The sequence below is a fragment of the Prinia subflava genome, chromosome 1, assembly GCF_021018805.1.
Source record: "Prinia subflava isolate CZ2003 ecotype Zambia chromosome 1, Cam_Psub_1.2, whole genome shotgun sequence".
Classification (NCBI taxonomy): Eukaryota; Metazoa; Chordata; class Aves; order Passeriformes; family Cisticolidae; genus Prinia; species Prinia subflava.
Window position 1 is genome coordinate 75,711,451 of NC_086247.1, and position 17,758 is coordinate 75,729,208.

A 17,758-nucleotide genomic window follows, 5' to 3' on the forward strand; every position below is an offset into this window, starting at 1 on the left:
TGGACCTTGTACTTGACCTCATAGAACTTCATGAAGTATATTCATGTACCCACTTCTCAAGCTTGTCCAGGTCCCTCAGGATGGCATTCCATCCTTCAAGCTTGTCAGCTGCAGCACTCAGCTTGGTGTCATCTGAAAACTTGCTGTGGCTGTGCTCTATCCCACTGCCAATGCCATTGATGAAGGCATTAAACTATTCCAGTCCCCAGGAACCCCAAGGGACATCCTTGTCACCAATTCAGCTCTTGACCAACACTGTCTGGATGCAACCATCCAACCAATTCCTCATCCACCAAAGAGTTCATCCACCCAATCCGTATCTCTCCAATTTTGAGGGAACGATGTTGTGGGGTTCCATGTCAAAGGCCTTAGAGAAGTCCAGACAGATGACATGCACAGCTCTTCCCTTCTTCACTAATGTGGTCACTCCATCCTTTTCATCCCACAGTGCCAGCACAGCAGCAATTTAATCATGAGTACATTACATCTTGCCCATCAAAAGCAACTCTGCAATTCTGTCTGGTTCCTTTCCTGCCTGAAGAAAGGCATGTAAAGGAAGCAAGGGTTCCTTGTCTCTGAAAGACATGCTTTTATTTTTTTGGCCACGTGCCAGCCCCAACTTTCTGTTACTGTAAGGCCTTGGAGAGGCCACCTTCCTCCAGTAAACTACATAATCACCAACCTATGTGGAATAAGGCTCTCACACCCAGCAGCATTACTTCAGCTTTGTCAGACACAATCATAGCAACTGACTGCAGAGGCAACAGAAAGAACTATTAAAACTAAGTTGCACATTCAGGTCATACAGAATTAATATTTTATTCACAAACCTTTTAGTTTCCCACTGTGCCCTCCACACAAAGAGAAAATACACAGCTGGTGTCACCACCATAATTTTGGGGGTTTTAACAACAGAATGGCCTACGCAGCACCAGGCATGCTGGCTTAGATGTGACTCACTGTTGTCAGCAAGACTTCAATCCTACTGTGATTACGGAGATGTGGTGGGACAGCTCCCACAGTGCAGTGTTGCCACAAAGGGCTACACACTGTTTAGGAGAGACAGAGCAGGAAGGCACGGTGGTGGAGTTGCCCTCTCTGTGAGGCAGCCTTGGAATGGACTGAGCTCTGCCTCAGGGTGGATGATGAGCGAGCCAGGAGCTTATGGGTCAGGATAAAAGGGCAGATGAGTAAGGCTGACACTCTGTGGGTGTTGGCTCCAGGCTGCCTGAGCAGGAGGATGAAGTGGGTTGGGCCTTCCACAGGCAATTACAGCAGCCTCAAAGTCACAGGCTCTTGTTCACATGGGGGAACTTCAACCACCCTGACATCTGCTGCAAAGCTACACAGCAAAGCACAGACAGGCCAGGGGGTCCTGGAAAGCACAGATGACAACTTCCTGTCACAGATAGTGGAGGATCCCACAAGGAACGATGAGCTGCTTGACCTCACAGCAACCAACAAGGAAGGCCTTATTGGAAATGAAGGTTAGGCGCAGCCTTGGCTGGAGTGGCCATGAGACTGGGGGGATTCAGTATTAAACTATTAAAAAAGTAGTAGGGCAGTGAGCAAGATTATGACCATGGACTTCAGATCAGCTAACTTTGGCTTTTTTAGGGATATTCTTGGAAGAATTCCACAGGAGCAGGCCTTGCAGAGAAGAAAGGTCCAGGGGACTTGGTCAGTAATCAAGGCTCACTTCCTTCAGGCTCAAGAACAATGCAACCCAATGAGAAACAGGTCAGGCCAAGGGCACCAGAAACCTCTGTGAATGAATAAAGAACTGTCATTGCTCAAGTATAAGCAAAAAAGTTCACAGGAGATGAAAGTAAGGTCAGGCCCCTTGGAGTGAATTTAGAAAGATGATCAGGATAAGTAGAAATGAGACTAGAAAGGCCAAGGCCATCTAGAATTGAATATGGTCAAGCATGTAAAAGATAATAAATAGGGCTTCTTCAAAAACATCAATAACAAGAAGAAACCAAAGGAAAATGTGGGCCCATTAATAAATGGAGAGGGGACCCTGGTAAAAGAGGACACAGAGAAGCCAGAGATGCTGAATACCTAATTGCATCAATCTTCATTGACAAGATCCGCCCTCAGGGATCTCTGACCCTGGAGACAAGGGCAAATGAACATCAGGAGGAAGACTTTTCCTTAGTCAAGGAGTATTTGGTCAGAGAACACCTAGACAAACCTGAGATCCACAAGTCCATGGGCCCTGACAGGATGCATCCATGGGCTGCTAAGAGAGCTGGTGAACACCACAGCAAGGCTGCTCACAATCATCTTTGAAAGGTCATGGAGATCAGGAGAGGTGCCTGAGGGCTGCAAGAAAGCAAACATAACACCTGTCTTCAAAAAGAGCAAGAAGGAGAACACAGGGAACTACCAGCCAGGCAGCCTCACCTCACTCCATGGAAGAAAGGTGATGGAGTGCCTCCTTGTGTAGGTCATCTTGACCCACACGGGAGACGAGAAGGTGATCAGGAGCAGTCAGCATGGGTTCACTAAAAGTAAAAAGTACGTTTGATCAGACTGACTGCCTTCTGTGCTGAAGCTACTACCCAGATGGATGAAGGGAGTGTAGTGGATAATTTCTAACTCGACATCAGCAAGGCTTTAGACACTGTCTCTCACTAAATCCTCATAGACAAACTCAAGGAGTGTTAAGGTGGATGAGTAGACAGCAGAATGGATTTGGAACTGGCTGAGTGGCAGATGCCAGTTGTGATCAGTGGTACAGAGTCCGGCTGGGGGTCTGTCACTCATGGTGTCCCCAGGGTTCTATACTGGGCCCAGTGTTATTTCATTTGTTCATCAATGGCTTGGATGAGGGAATAGAGTCCCTTCCCAGCAAGTTCACTGCTGACACAAAGCTGCAAGGAGAAGTCAACACTTCAGGTTATGCAGCCTTTCAGAGGGACCTTGACAGGTTGGAGAGCTGGGCAGAGAAGAACCTTGTGAAATTCAAAAAAGGCAAGTGCAGGGTGCTGCACAGAAGGACCTGGAGATCCTGGTGGAGAACTAACTGTCCATGAGCCAACAGTGTGTCCTTATGGCCAAGAAGGCCAATGAGATCCTGGGATACATTAGGAAAAGCATTGCCAGCAAGTCAAGGAAGGTGATCCTGCCCCTCTTCTCAGCCCTGGTGAGGCCACATCTGGAGTATTGTGTGCAGTTCTGGAGTCCACAATACAAGAGAGACATGGACTTTCTGGACCAGGAGAGAGCTACAAAATTGGTAGAGTCTGGAGAATCTCTCTTATTCTCAGCCTTGAGAAAGGCTGAGGAAGCTGGGCCTATTCAGCTTCAAGAAGAGGCAGCTATGAAATGACCTCATTAATCTGTATAAATATCTGAAGGGAGGATGTCAAGAGGATGGATCTGCTTGGTGGTGCCAAACAACAGGAAAAGAGGCTACCAGCAGAAACTGGTGCATAGGAAGTTGCCCCTAAACACAAGTAAAAACTTCTTTACTGCAGGTAAAGGTGACCAAGCACTGAAATAGGTTGCCCAGAGACATTGTGGAGTCTCCCTCACTGGAGATATTCAAGAACCATCTGGACACAATCCTGTGCCATGTGCTCTAGGATGACCCTGCTTGAGTGGGGAGGTTGGATCAGATGAGCCCCTGGGGTCCCTTCCAGCCTGACCCATTCCATGATTCTGTGAAAGCTTATTTTTTACAGAGTTGAGAAAAAGACAAAACATAGAGGAGTAATGCCCATACCTGACCATAGTCTGTCCTGAATACGACAACTCCTTCTGCACAGGAATGAACAGTGCTGGGATAATGCTGATTATTTTCTCGCAGCCAGACCCGAGACCCCTGCAATAAAGAAAAAACAGCATTATAGGTGACATAATAGAAAAACTGAAAAAAGAATTCTACTCATTATTTTTCTGTGGAAATACTTATCAAGGAATAGGAGAGAAAGTAAAACTCAAATAAGCAAGTGAAAAAAGAAAAATCTCTTAGCAAGTATTTGTTGGTTTCTGCTCGATGAGTAAACACAGAACTACACTGAAGTGCTGTTTTTTTTAAAGTTCCTAAATGCTGGCAAGAACAGCTGGAGCCAATCCTCTGATTCTCTGAGTCATGTGCCTCATGCTAGCACATGTAAAATTACAGAACAGTGTTTGAATTTACACACAGTTTAGAAGATACGCCCCAAAGCCAGCTGGCTCCCAACCTGTTTATTTTCAACCTCAGTCAGACACTCCCAGCACTTCTATCTTTCACCTTTTTTCTAAACTACTTCCCTTTATATGGTTCTCCTCTCTTGGCTGCACAACAATGCAGAGGATTAAAATAAAAAAAGACCAACTAGTAGCAAGCAAGATTACAAAGGACTGATATTTGCTGTGGAGGCATTGGAGACACTATCAGTGAGACATTTAAGTCAGTCTAGTAGAGCAGGTAGAGCTCAATGCTGCATCCACCACCTGACTGGTAGAGGCATCATTAAGAAAACAAAAATATCTAGCACCGAGAACAAGGGAGGAGGAGCACAGCTGATGCTGCAGCTGCAGCAAAAGCCATCCCATAAGCAATAGCCACTGGAATTGCTCCTGAGTAGGAGAAGATTTAGCTGGCATGAAAACTCAGAGCAGCAATGACCCATGGCCTGACTTCCAACCCAGACTATACTCCCATCCTCTTCAAACATCTGGCTCCATATCAGGACAACAGTATTTTAGTGGCTTTAGAGAACAGAGATTTTTTCACCAGAACAGTTAAACACCCTCCTAAAAGAAAAAGTAAAGGAGTGGTAGGAAAGTGCTAGGATGTATCCTGACAATCATAAGGTGTGAGGAAATCAGACATACAGTCTTTTCAAAGTGGAGGGGGTGCAGTCCTGATAAATAATTTAGACAAATACAGTTTTTTATTCTGTTGCCTATTTAAGGTGAGTGGCCTGTGAGCTTACCATGGACTTCAGCCACATTACAGTTACAGATGCTTTTAGATACTGTTCAACAAACATTATTTTTCTTTCTATGATGGGACAATAGCAGCACTGAGACAAAATAGCACTCATGGAGAATTTAAAAACTCTTGCTGTTTGGTTTCCCTAAATGGGAAGAGCTCACTTGGACACAGAGGATGAGGCAAGAGCATCCCTCTTTATTTTTTGCCATTGCATCTTTTCACAAACTGCTTTCCATTTTCAACGCTGCAAATGCCTGTGGAGCATTTGATCCCTTTTACTTCCAAAATCTCGAGTCAGATGGTTTCTAGCTATACAGCAATCCTGAAGCAGCTCAAATGCAAGGCTTATCAACTCAAAAGTGCAGGGTTAGGGCAGATGGAAATGGAAAGGAGAGCATCAGTACCTGAGGTGGGTGGGGGGAGCAGGGGACTGGGAAACAGTGGGGAGATGGCTCCCCAGAAGTGGTAAAAGCAATAGATAGGACTTGAACATTAAATTCAAAATCCAGCAACAGCAGCTGGAACACTTCCACCCACTCTCCTGGGTCTACAACAGACTCTGGTCATCAGGAAACCCAGGGCACTGCTCTGTTTTTATTCTCTTGAACACCTCAAACACCCCCATGCTGACTGGTCCAAGGGCATCTCTCACCCTGCACTTCCCAGAGGAAGGAAAGCTGATGTCGAGGGCATTGCTCTTGGACTTCTCTGCTACCTCCGCACCAGAGCCAGCAAACAGAAATGTCCTGTGTCCCTCAGGCACAGACACAGGAGCAATGACAACTCTGAAGGCCACATATTTGGTACTAAGGAATATCTACCACAACCGCCAGGTAGAGACAAAGGACTTTTCACATTAATGCAGGTTCAACAGTACTGTCTATAGAAACCTCACAAGATGAGATACTCCTGACTTAACACAGGACACCAGAAGAAAAAATCCTCAGCTCATTAAACCATCACACTCAATCAGACAACCACTGTTCCACATTTGAATATTTTGCTGTTATTAGTGGGATTATTATGGCATAAAATGAAAGGACTACAAGGTTGTCCAGCTCTCAGAAATTTTTTTATTTCACTGGTCTTTTCTGCCTTGACCTAATAACCCCACAGGAGTAAGGCAGAGCCAATCTTCCCCCCATAGCATACAGTCATAGTTTGTTTCACAAATTGCAAATGATTTAATGATGGTGGTCACTGTCAGCATCAGGCTCTGGAAACCTGGTGGCTTGAGGGGAGGGTGCATGTACTACTGTCACTTCAAGCAGCAAAGAGAATTCGGTCCCAGCCTATACCACCCCACCCCCCACTTCCCTCAAAATACTTTTGCCAGCCTGGGCAAAAAAGTTCTGGGCACTAAAGTTCTGTCCTGGTCAGTCTCCACCACCTCCTTCTATGTGAACTCAATCCACTTAAATGCACACAAAAAAGCAAAAAAACCTATCTACCAAAATGCAGCCAAGTTCTTAAAGTGTCTCAGGACAACCAAGTCCCTGTTATTCCACTGGTTAATTATTTGCCAGCATCTCAGAAGCTCAAGTAACGTGCAGTTTATGCTTTCAAGAGAAATGAAAAGCTTGTAAACATTAAGCCACAACAAAATTTGCCAAAACCTCAGCATTCAAAATAGCCTCTCAGAAGGAGGAGAATATTTTCTGTCTGGAAATTAAATAATTAATGCTGCAAAGTTTTTTTCCGGCTATGAAGGGGAAAAAAAGGAGTCTGCACAGAAGCCTTCACTTGGTTGGGCTAGTGCTATAATAAGCTTTTTAAAGCAGGGAAAGGAGTTGATTTAAACAAATGTACATTGTTAGGGGTAAATGTACATTGTTAGGGGTCAATAGCTGGTATTCAAAGGAGGCTGAAACAATTCAGTTCACAAAGCCGGAGGCATCTGGAATGCAAATACAACATGTTCCCTGGCAAGGTAGCTCTACAATGGACTGTCTGTCCATGGGCTTTCCCCTCTGAGTGGGGAAAACAAAAAGGTAAGAGATACCTCGCCAGCTATACAGACATTGATCCAGCTGCCATCCCTCTCCAGTGCATTGGCCATGCACCGGTGACAAAATCTTCACCAGTGCCTAATTTATGGACAAGACTTGGCATACAGGACTCACCTGAGGAAGAAATCCTCTCAGTGCACATTGTGGCTACACTGACCTCAACCTTTTTTGCAGGGAGAAGCCTGGTGTCTAGGGTTACTGCAGAGCTCCCTGACAAGACAGCCTTCTGTGGTAAGAGGGCAGAGAAAGCCACAGAGCACCAACTACAGCCCAGTGTTTTTTATTTCCATGAAGTAAGGTTGTAAAAATACTTGGAATAGTGTTCGTAGAAGAACAGCTGTATGCCATCATTTCCGTAGCAAATAAATTTCTCCTGACTGCAAAACTGAAAGGAAATAGCTTTTCAAATCTCACAGCTGCAAGACCACCTGGAGAAGTCCTGGGTCCTTCTACCTCACAGATTTTGATGCTGAAAATGCAAACACTACTTCATGTCTTGCTCAGTATTCTGTTTGTAGAGATGACAAAAATCCATTCATTTTTTACTTTCTGTTGGATATATATGCTGAAAGTCACAAACTTAATGATGATCTTTATCTCAATTAAGTAAAATGGTGGCACATTCATTGCAAAACTCTAATTAACAAATTAGATTTTATATGCATCCATGCTGTATGCTGGATATAATAACTGCACATTAATTACATCTTAGAGACATATATATCATATATATGTCTACACATGAAAAAGCAGATACTGTATAAGCACTGTGTTCTCATCTCGGTGCAAACGCTGGTCATTCACACCTTATAATGTGAAATCCAGTCCACACATCAATGCAGTTAATTCCAAACAGTTAAAGCTGCTTTAAATTAAGAGCAATGAATGTAGGTTATGCTGCATCTGCATTCAAAAAGTATGTCACTATTGAGGCTTGGCAAAGAGAAAGGAACAATGGTCAGTATGTATTGAGAGAACCTTTTGTTTATGCACCTCAGTAGCTTGGCTCCAAATACAGTCTGAGAGACAGGAAGAGATGTTATTAACTAGGTCAAGCAGGATATAGCTTTTTAATACAAAAGGTAACCAAAACCACATTTCTTTTCATTCCTTCTCTTTCCTAAGTCACAAACTGACAACAATTAAGGAGGGGCCACAAAAACAAAGAAGCCATCAAGAAAAAGACCACAACTTTGCTAACTTTATATTAATAGTCAGTTATTGTTCTGAAAACTCACCCTTCCCTGTTGGCTTTGGCTACCGAAAACAGTTAAATTTAGGTACCCAAAACCATATTAAGTGCCTGGCCAGACTACTCAGTGGAAAGTTTACTGGAAGCTGAATATCCCTCACTGACTTTATATATATGAACCATTCAGCCTCTTGAGCAGAAAACCAGACCTGTTCTTCCATATCTAAGTCCAGGGAAACAAGCAGTAATGGCCATTTGTCTGATGTACTGCTCTTCAATTCAGAATGTTGGTCTAGGATGCTCTCCTTTGTACTGCCTGGCTTCCCTGGTGCTGCTTCCCATCACCAAAAGGCTTCCAGAAGAGCTGGTCATCAGTGGTGGCTGACTGTGGGAATTACTATAAAAGTCTGTGGTTACTAATGTCACGCGATGTACAAAAGAGAAATAAATGAACACTCCAGAAATTGCTCCAAGACAGTGGCACCAACATGCTCCATTCCTTGAAAGGCCAGCTACCCCTCTCTGCCAATAGTCAGGAATCAGCAGGGTTTATTCAGGGATGATGGGGTGGAAAGGGACAGACAGAACTACAGACAAGGACTAGTTGAACCCTGTACATAGTGAGAGAAAGCACTTCGTAATTTTATTTGAAAATGCAATCTGAATTTCAGTTCCTAAACTCAATTTCATGAACTGATTATCTACATAAATCAAGGCATATACTTCATTGAGCTTAATGGGGTAAAATTACTTTTCAAACCCTTACAATAGTATTCAATTTCCTCAGAAAACACTTGGGTAAAATACTAATACCTTCCTCTCAACAAATTTAGTTCTGTCTCCTGAACAATACTATTTTATTTCCTGTTTTAAAGCAGAACAAAGCCATGAAGATGTTTCCATAAGGCCAGTTCAAGGGGGGTTAGTTTCCTGCAGAGCAAAATGTCCTTGAAAATGAGATGTTTCTGTCATCTGTCAATCTCCCACATCAGATCAAAGCACCAGCTCTCTTGCTCCTGAGGTCTGCACAACATCTGCTGATTAACCTTGAACAGGCTCCATCTCCTCCCGTTTCAGTAACTGGAGACAGCAGAGAGCTAGTGATGGTATACTACTTTACAAACAAGAAACTGGATTAAAACATATATTATTACCGACTTGAAAGGGAACCAGAATAAATTCGTACCTTCCCCAGCCCTTTGAAGGCACCAGCACTTCTTACAAGGGCATTGCTTCATATAAGATAGTATTTTCTACATAAATTTAAAAAAACACAACAAATAACAGCACAAAAATTTTTATCTTCCCATTATGCCCAACACAAACAGCACACAGACAATATTCTCAATATACGCATGTGGACAAGCATGTTCGTCCTCATCTTCTGCTGTTGAGCGTGAAGACACTCATCACTAACAGATCTCAGTCAAAAGCCAAAAGGCAATTCCATCAAAAAGCAATTGCACTTCTCTGCTAGAGCCTTTGAAGATGTGGTTGTCAGCTCTTGAGGACAGCAGATTTCTGCACTCAAAGCAAATGCAAAGGAAGATACCATCAAGTATTTTTGAAAGAGTTACTGGTAGTGGTACATTCTGAGTTATGACTTTCATGAGAGATTCAGCAAGCTTGTTTTGACAAGTTTGGCAAAATACTTTTTTTTCACATTCAAGACCACCTAACCTATACCCCAGCATCATGGCTGCAAAAACATGACAGTGCAGGGGGTTTGGAAAGCCTACGGCCATTATTGATTGTGGTCAAGTTAGACAGGCTGCTGGCAGACAACAGCTTGTTCTCATGCCTGTAAATGTAAGGTAAAGAAATGACGGCTTCTGTGCAATCAGACAATGGCATTTCTGATGAATTCTGAAATTAAAAATCATTGTTCCAAGTACTACTTGGCAACTGACCATGAACAGAACTGCCAAAATGCAGCAGGGAAACACATACAGCAACTTTTCTCTAACTACTGGACAGTTTCAAGTCCCATTCTACATCATCATCACTGGGTATCACAGACTTGCCTGGCTTATGGCACTGCCTCCACCACCCTCACCCCTCTATCTTAGCTTATATGAAAGCTTTACGAAAGGAGGAGGCAGGATTTTAATCTGTTAAAACTCAGGAAGATAGGTAATTCAAAAAGAAAACACATGGGTGAAGAGAAGGAAAAGGAGACAGCTACTGATGACAGCAGTGAGATGTGGGGAGCACACAGCAAAAGAGCTTAGGGCCACTGTACATCTTTCACTCAGGGTCTACATTGGGGCAGGGGGTAGCAATGGCCAGGCAAATGACAGACCTCCTGGTGTATTCATGGTCATCTTAAAAGTAGCATGTAATTCTCTCCCCTTATTTGAGTTCTTGAAGAGGAATATACAGTACACTCAAAAACCCCCTTAACATTTATCCTGAGAATCAAACAAGCTCTAATGCTGCGTCCACAGAATCTAATTAGAGTTGCAGCTCTGTCTTTCATGACAGCATAGTGTTGTCAGGCATTCATCTTTTATTTCAGAAACTCATTTTTTAATTAATTGCAGTCATGACCAGAAATGTGAAAACACATGAACAAAACAACAGCAACAAAAAAACCCTAACAACAAAGCCAAACACAGAAATTCCAACAGGTATTTTAAGGAACGCAGAGGGCAAGAACGCAGCAGAGGAAGAGAGTCTCCACCAAGAATCATTCACCAAAGCCAACATCAATGCAGCCAGCACAAGTAGTTGTCCCAGCACGACTGCCCAAACCACACAATTTCAACCACCACTAGCTTCTGCTTATATACTCTTTGCCACATCACCTAGTCAGCTCTTACACTGCCGTGCAGCCTACCAGTGACTCAGGGAAAAGGAGAACAGCCTGCCAAAACGCCTGTAGCTCATCCACCATGCCTGGTTGGGCCTGGCAGTCCCCAGTCCAAAAGCTGCCAGCTTGGCAATGTTTTGCCTGTGCTACATGACATGCTTATAAACTGCCATCAAGAGGGAGAAGGATTTTTAAATCCTCATGTGCTAGCACTCACTTCTCATTCCCTGCTTAAGCTGCCCTCTTGGGACTGGGGTTTCAAACACCAATCAGGCAAAGCAATGGTAGGAGTTTCTTCACTACCCTCTTTGTTTGCGCTCAGCCACATACTTTTGCTATTCTTCAGAAACTTTGCTCTCAAAAACTTAAAAGTCATCTGCCATAGGTGGCTAATGTTCTCAAAACCACTTTTCACAAGTTCGGCAAAACACCCAAGCGATTTTTCACCTTCCTCTTGCCTCTCCTGTCTGGACAAAGCAAAGACCAGGCAAGCCAACTCATGAGCACCAGCCACAGGGCGAGGGAAAGACCAACCATTCTGAATCAAGGTTTAGTTTGAGACTGAACTTGAGAGATGTTTCTCATTGACTGCCTGTAAAGCCCAAGGAGAGTCTTGTTTCCAAAATGTGAACTGCTTGCAAAAGTACACGTTCAGTCTCATTTCAAAACATTTTGTTGAGGAGGAACATCTTAATTGAGTACTTCAAAGCTGATTAGGTGTAAAAAGAAAAAAACATTCGCTTTGGCACATTTGTTCTGAAGAGAAGCATTTACCACTTACTTTCATGAGACATTAGACTTTTCATTAGGTTCATTAGTCAAGCACTGTTCAGTTCTTAACACTGTTCTCTATGTAATTGGATATGGAAATTTTTGAAGATAATCCAGTGCAAAACAACTATATAGTAGTACTATGCTTTTTCTACAGATGCTAGTTGGGCTACACAAGCATGGATCTGCCTTGTCTAGAGGCGCATTATAATGACTCAGCCTGATTTGAATTTGCCAAGCAGATGAAATTTCTGATCCATATACATTTTCTACCTTTGAATAGTCTTTGTCAACTATCTGAGTTTATTCTGGTGGTATTCGTCAAAGCCTTCTTGCATCAAGAAGCGTCACTGACACAATGCCAGTATTGCACCTAAAAGCAAGCAGGAGGAATTGCATTTAACAAGGTAACAATTATTCCTGTCTTCTAGGAAGCTCAGCATTGCCTTTTCCTTTTCCTTTCTCATGCCAAAGAAACAGGCAATTCCAAGAAAGCATACCTTTACTCAAGTGGGATTCTGGTGCAAAAAACCTAATCCATATTAAACAGCAGACTGTGCAAGTTAACAAGCGTACTTAAAAATTATTCCCAAGAGTAATACTACAGCTTTCACTTTTCAATTTACTGGCATCAAAGCACAAAGGTTCCACTTCAGTTTTATGTTCCATATTGTCAGTTTGCATGATCCTTTTACAGGTCTGAAAACATTAGAGGGATTTATTTGTATTTTGTTTATGTCTCCCTGTAACTCAAAAATATCACTTTACATGAACAATTTTCATGAGTTGAAGTAGGGATGGGCAAGCAAGGGAAGTATTTCCAAACTGAATTGTTGCAAAAAACAGCTATAAGATCAGAGCGTTAATACAAAAACAAACTGACCCCCCCAGCGCACATTCTTTTTAAGTAGTTTGGGGTATTTTCCCCCTCTCTTCTTTCAAGCTCCATACTTGCTTAAAATTAAATCAGGATTTTGTAGAGACACGGGGCACACTTTGGGTGCCCTAAGACTTAGCAAGATTTCATTCCAAGTCTAAGAAAGGAAGTGTGAAAAGAAGTGAGAAAACAGAATAACAGACCACAGTTCTTTCATTCTTTTATTAACAGCAACGCTGATTATTGAAAATAGGAGAATTTTAAATGTCAGGTTATAAACTCTTTTGCTAAGTTGTATTGATCCCCTCACACTGAATTTACAATTGATGATTCAGTATGCTTCATTTCACTTGGCAGCTTTGCTTTCACAATATATCTCCCTCTTGCCACAGGGACACAAGTATTAGCAGTATGTATTTTACATGGAATTATTTCTTTACTTGGATAGTTCATGCTTCAGTTTATGTGGTTTTGTGGATTTTTTGGTTTTTGAGGGGTTTTTTGGTTTTTTTGGTTGGTTTTTGTTTGGGTTTTGTTTGGTTGGTTGGTTTGTTTTGTTTTTCATTTTCTTTTTTTAACATCAAATTTTGGCAAGCTATATGGGGTTTGCCCTAGAAACACCAGAACTCTTTGCTAACTTTGCCCACCTATGATGTCCTTCAGATGTCCATAAGACCCTGCATATTCATAAACATCTATAGAATAAGGAGAAACAGATGAAAAACTGTTGGTGAATTCGGATGTGCAGTTGCACCTGTACAGTGGCCTTTTCAACAAGCATTCAGCCTTGCTTTTCTGAAGCCCATCTGACTGGTCTGACCCCTCGCTGAGCAACAAATCCCAGCCACACTTTGACCACAAGCAGTTGAGAGGTCTGGGTTGCTCAGACCTTAGCAGTTGGAGCTCACGTCCTGCATTCTCAGTGACTCACCAAACAGCTTCCATAAGCAGCCCCTGCTCCATCCTGCTTATATGCTCTGCTGAAACTCAGGGGCAATATCCTGGATATGGCACGAGCACCTCTTCACAACACCAGCTCCAAGAGATGAGACACTTGGGCAGCACAGCAGCCTGCCCCACACACATGTGGTCGCTCAGGGTGGGCACAAGGCAGTGCACCACAGCTCAAAGGCAGGAACAACAGCTTGGGGAAGCCTGCTGAAGAATAAACACATTATGTCTACACCTAGCCAGAAAAACATGGACTTCTGGCCTGCAGCAAGTGGGTAGCAGCACACTGAAGTGCATTTAGGAAGCTTAGGAAGCTTGAGCAGACGTTTTCAGGCTTGCAGCATCGTACAGAACGAGTCCAACATGGGTTATGAAACAGCTTGAGGTGGTGGGGAACAAGTACTACATTCCCAGGGTCTAATCATCCTTAAAAATTAAATAAATAAAAATACTAAAATTCCAGGTGGTAAGGAGGAGGGGAATCATACTCCTCTACACCTGAAGCCCACCTGCGCTGCCTGGATTCTAGAAGCAGGTTTGGAAAACCCCTTTGCCAGAGCATGGATGTCCCAGCAAAGGCAGGCAACAGTGTCCTTCCATGCTTTCCCTCCTTGCCTTTCGCAATTCAGATGAACGCTGAAAGAGCCAACACTGCCACTGAAGTCCTAAGTTGGAAGGCTAATGTTAGCAACTTCCCACACTAATTTGTACACTGCAAACCACAATAATCACTGAGCAACTCCAAATTGCCTGTCTGGAGATCACCAGATGAAAACACAACCAATTAAGCAAAACATAGTGGCACACTTTATCATTAGAGGGCAGAGCACTGGCTTACTCCCATGCACCCGAGGCAGAAAGGCTGGCAAGCACTACGGATGCTTACGGGGAGCCCGGGGGATGCAGAGGCACATTGCTGTGCTTGCTGAGCACTGCCGGGCTCAGCCTGCCCCCTCACACTGAACATGTGTGACCAGCCTCACTGCGGGAGAGGTTTTGCAACTCAGAAGGACATGTCCACTTTCTATGGTTTGTGATATCTGATGCCTTTTGCCCTCTGACTTTCTGGAGCTCACTGCCTTGCATGCAGCCTTGAAATGCACATCTTAAAAAACAAAAGCAGGCAGGCAGCAGTGCTTTAATTAAATCCCAGCAGTGCATGAAAGCATTTGTAACACACTAACTAACGGGTGTTGTACTTCTGCACAGAAAAGCAAAAGATTCTTTGCTAGAGAGTTATGGGAGCTTTAGTCAACAGAACAGAACTAAGTACCTAAGTAAAAGAGTAATCTGGGTAACACAGTTTAAATAGATTTTCTCTATTTTTAGAAGCGAGGGAGTGGCAGGAAAAGAGTTGAAGGGTGACTCTCAGTTAGACTCCCTAGCACACCTGTGAAGAGATGCACAAGTCTACACACACGGAAAAATCAAAGTTTATTCCACTTTCCATTTATTTCCCAACATCTGAAGAAGGGTTATTAGGAGGACTCTCTGAAATTATTGCACCTGTCTACAGTCCTGAAGAGTGTCCTTTCTTCCACTTTCCTATAATCACCTTTTTTTTGTCCTATGTACCCTGATCAATATTTTGGGATACCTGGGAGGAAACACTCCCTGAGACTTTGGTGGACACTTCTCTTGGGCTGGAGCAGACAGGAGAACTGCTAGCTCTTCCCATTCCCTCCTTCTCCAGTGATTACCTTCTTCTCCTCCTTCCCAGGTCAGGAACTCAGAAAAGACTCCCAACAAATTTTAGAACTCAGCCATGAACAAAGATGTCAAACATATAAGGTTTGATCACTGTTGTCTTCCGATGTTTATCAATTTTCTCTTGAAATATGAAGAGAATGTGTCAACCTGCAAAGGATAGAAACCTATAAGCTAAATAACTTGTTATTCAATTCGAAATTCACTGTTTGTAATTAGTTTATAAACAGGACCTAACATACCAACCATAAAACAAACCAAAGGTGTCAGTAAATATTAAATATCTGATTATGAGTTACTTCCCAAACGTGTGATCATACGTTTTTAAAGAAAAATAAACTGCAACATTTGAAGACACCTAATTCACTTTGCCAACACACAGGACAAGGAAAATTAGGTGGCAGTAGTGGAAGAGAAATTAAATCCTAGTCTGGTCTCCTTCTCAGCTGTTGCAAAGTATGAGCAGAAGACTGTCAAATCAGGGCTAATCTCTGCTTTCCCAGAGGCAATGTGACACCAAGGCAGGCTGGACAGGTGGCATTTCACATCACTGTAACACAGGCCAAAGGTGCAACTTAGTATAAAAGATAGTTTGGGATCCATAGTGAAGGAAGATTTAGCAATAAGGTTTATGTAGTGGGTAAAGTTACAAATCCATGAAGTTCAGATAAAAGGCAGCATTTTCTGCATGCACTTTGAACACTTTTGTATTTTATCAACTTTAAACTTCTCTCGGAAACAAGGTGATGGATGCTTTGCAATTCTCCCCACTGCAGAGCCTGGTCACTGCTGATGAATACCAATGGCATGCAGCAGTTGCAAGGTAAAAAGGCAGCCTGAAACACTGCACTCATTATATTCAGCCGCCCAAGGTCACAACCCTCTGAAAAGCAATCTCCTGCTTTTTTGCTTACTCCACTTCTCCCTGAGCAGATACATTTCCTTGCAGTAATGCTACCCTTATTAGGGAATCTGTTTAGATTCTTATGCACTTGTGCAACTATAAAATGAAACATCTACAGGGCAAGTCAGCGGAGTCATTATGGCAAGTCATTATTGGCATTTTCCTACATATTACATTAAAAAAAATTACTCCTTTGAAGTCCATTCCCTACTGAACTGTCAGAGGGGAACACCTTTAGTAGAAAACACAGAAACAAAGCATGTATTTTATATGAGCAAACCCTCTCTCCTCTTGTCATAGACACTTGTACATCATACACTGGACAAACCCTGTAATTGCACATTGTTCCATCTCACATCTTTAGACAAACCCCCCCAAGGCAGTCATAGAAAGCAGCTCACAGGTTCCTTGGATACCTTTCCTCATGGCTGGCATCATCTTTCCAAAGAAGCTTAAAATCTGCACTCCACCTTTCAACAGAAAGGTGTGTCACGTTTCCTCATTTGCAGGCACGCCTGACCCATTCTGCTTCCTTCTTTCCATGCTACTGTATGACTCCAGTATTAATTTTTTTTCTTTCTTCAATGCATGTTTACAAGAGCTGGCAATTGTCAAAAGGAAAAATTACTACCTCAGCCTAGTACTTATGGCAGGAGCAGGCAAAGCACAGAGAAACACAGAGAAGTTGCTTCTGTAATTTTGTTTTACACACATGCATGTTTTACTATACAGCAAGTTGTTGAAGATTTAATCCAAAACTAAACCACAAAGCAATTAGAAGAGCTGAACCAAACAGAAGTGATTTAAAGCATTGCCCCCTGACAAAATAGGCATTTATCTCAGAGATGACCAGGAGTAAGAAAATACATGAGGGTTCAGACTCACTTCTAGTTTACTACATTCAGTGTGCAGAAGCATTATTAAACCAGGACTGAACAGACAAATGCCTGTCAGCAGGCAAAGGATCTCCTCAGCCAAATGATTTTGACTATGCACTGTAATCTCCCAGAGATGCACTGTTCATATATCAATGAATATATGCACCTTTGCACCTAAGCCCTTCCCATTAGCCAAGGGGATTAGCTCAAGCAAGCAGTGAAGCATTGCTGCAGCAGAGAGGCAGAATTCTTCCCCCCACTTCTCCAGGGTCAGGTCTGAAATAAGACCACACTCTTCACTAACTGATGTGACCTACTTGGGTCGAGATGCCAAACTCAGCCAGGGAGGAGATCCTGTTTCTTTCACACAAACACCTGCCAGCTGTGACTGACAGTCACGTTTTCCCCAGCCTGGAAGAACCTGCAAGTGCCAGCTGCGGAAAGCTGTGCTTCCCCCAATTAGAAAAACTGATGAGAGACCAGAGGAAGGACTGGCAGGAACACAGCTGCTTTGAGACAGAGATATACGAGACAAAGAAAGGCCACAAAGATACCTGGGGGGGGATGGAGCAACTCTCCTATGAAGACAGAACGCTGGGGTTGTTTAGGCTGGAGAAGAGAAGGCTCCAGGGAAATCTTTTTATGGTCTCCTAGTACCTAAAGTGGGCCTACAAGAAAGCTGGAGAAAGACTTTTTGAAAGAGCATGTAGTGTAAGCACAA

At 43.0% G+C, this 17,758-nt stretch overlaps 1 protein-coding gene across 1 annotated transcript in view; it reads right to left on the reverse strand.

Annotated features, from left to right (window-relative positions):
• MYO10 (myosin X) overlaps positions 1 to 17,758 on the reverse strand; it is a 165,240-nt gene that overhangs the window by 126,905 nt on the left and 20,577 nt on the right. The window contains exon 2 of the mRNA XM_063400355.1: positions 3,734 to 3,832. Coding sequence (XP_063256425.1) covers positions 3,734 to 3,832 — 99 coding nt within the window. The remainder of the gene's footprint in view (positions 1 to 3,733; positions 3,833 to 17,758) is intronic.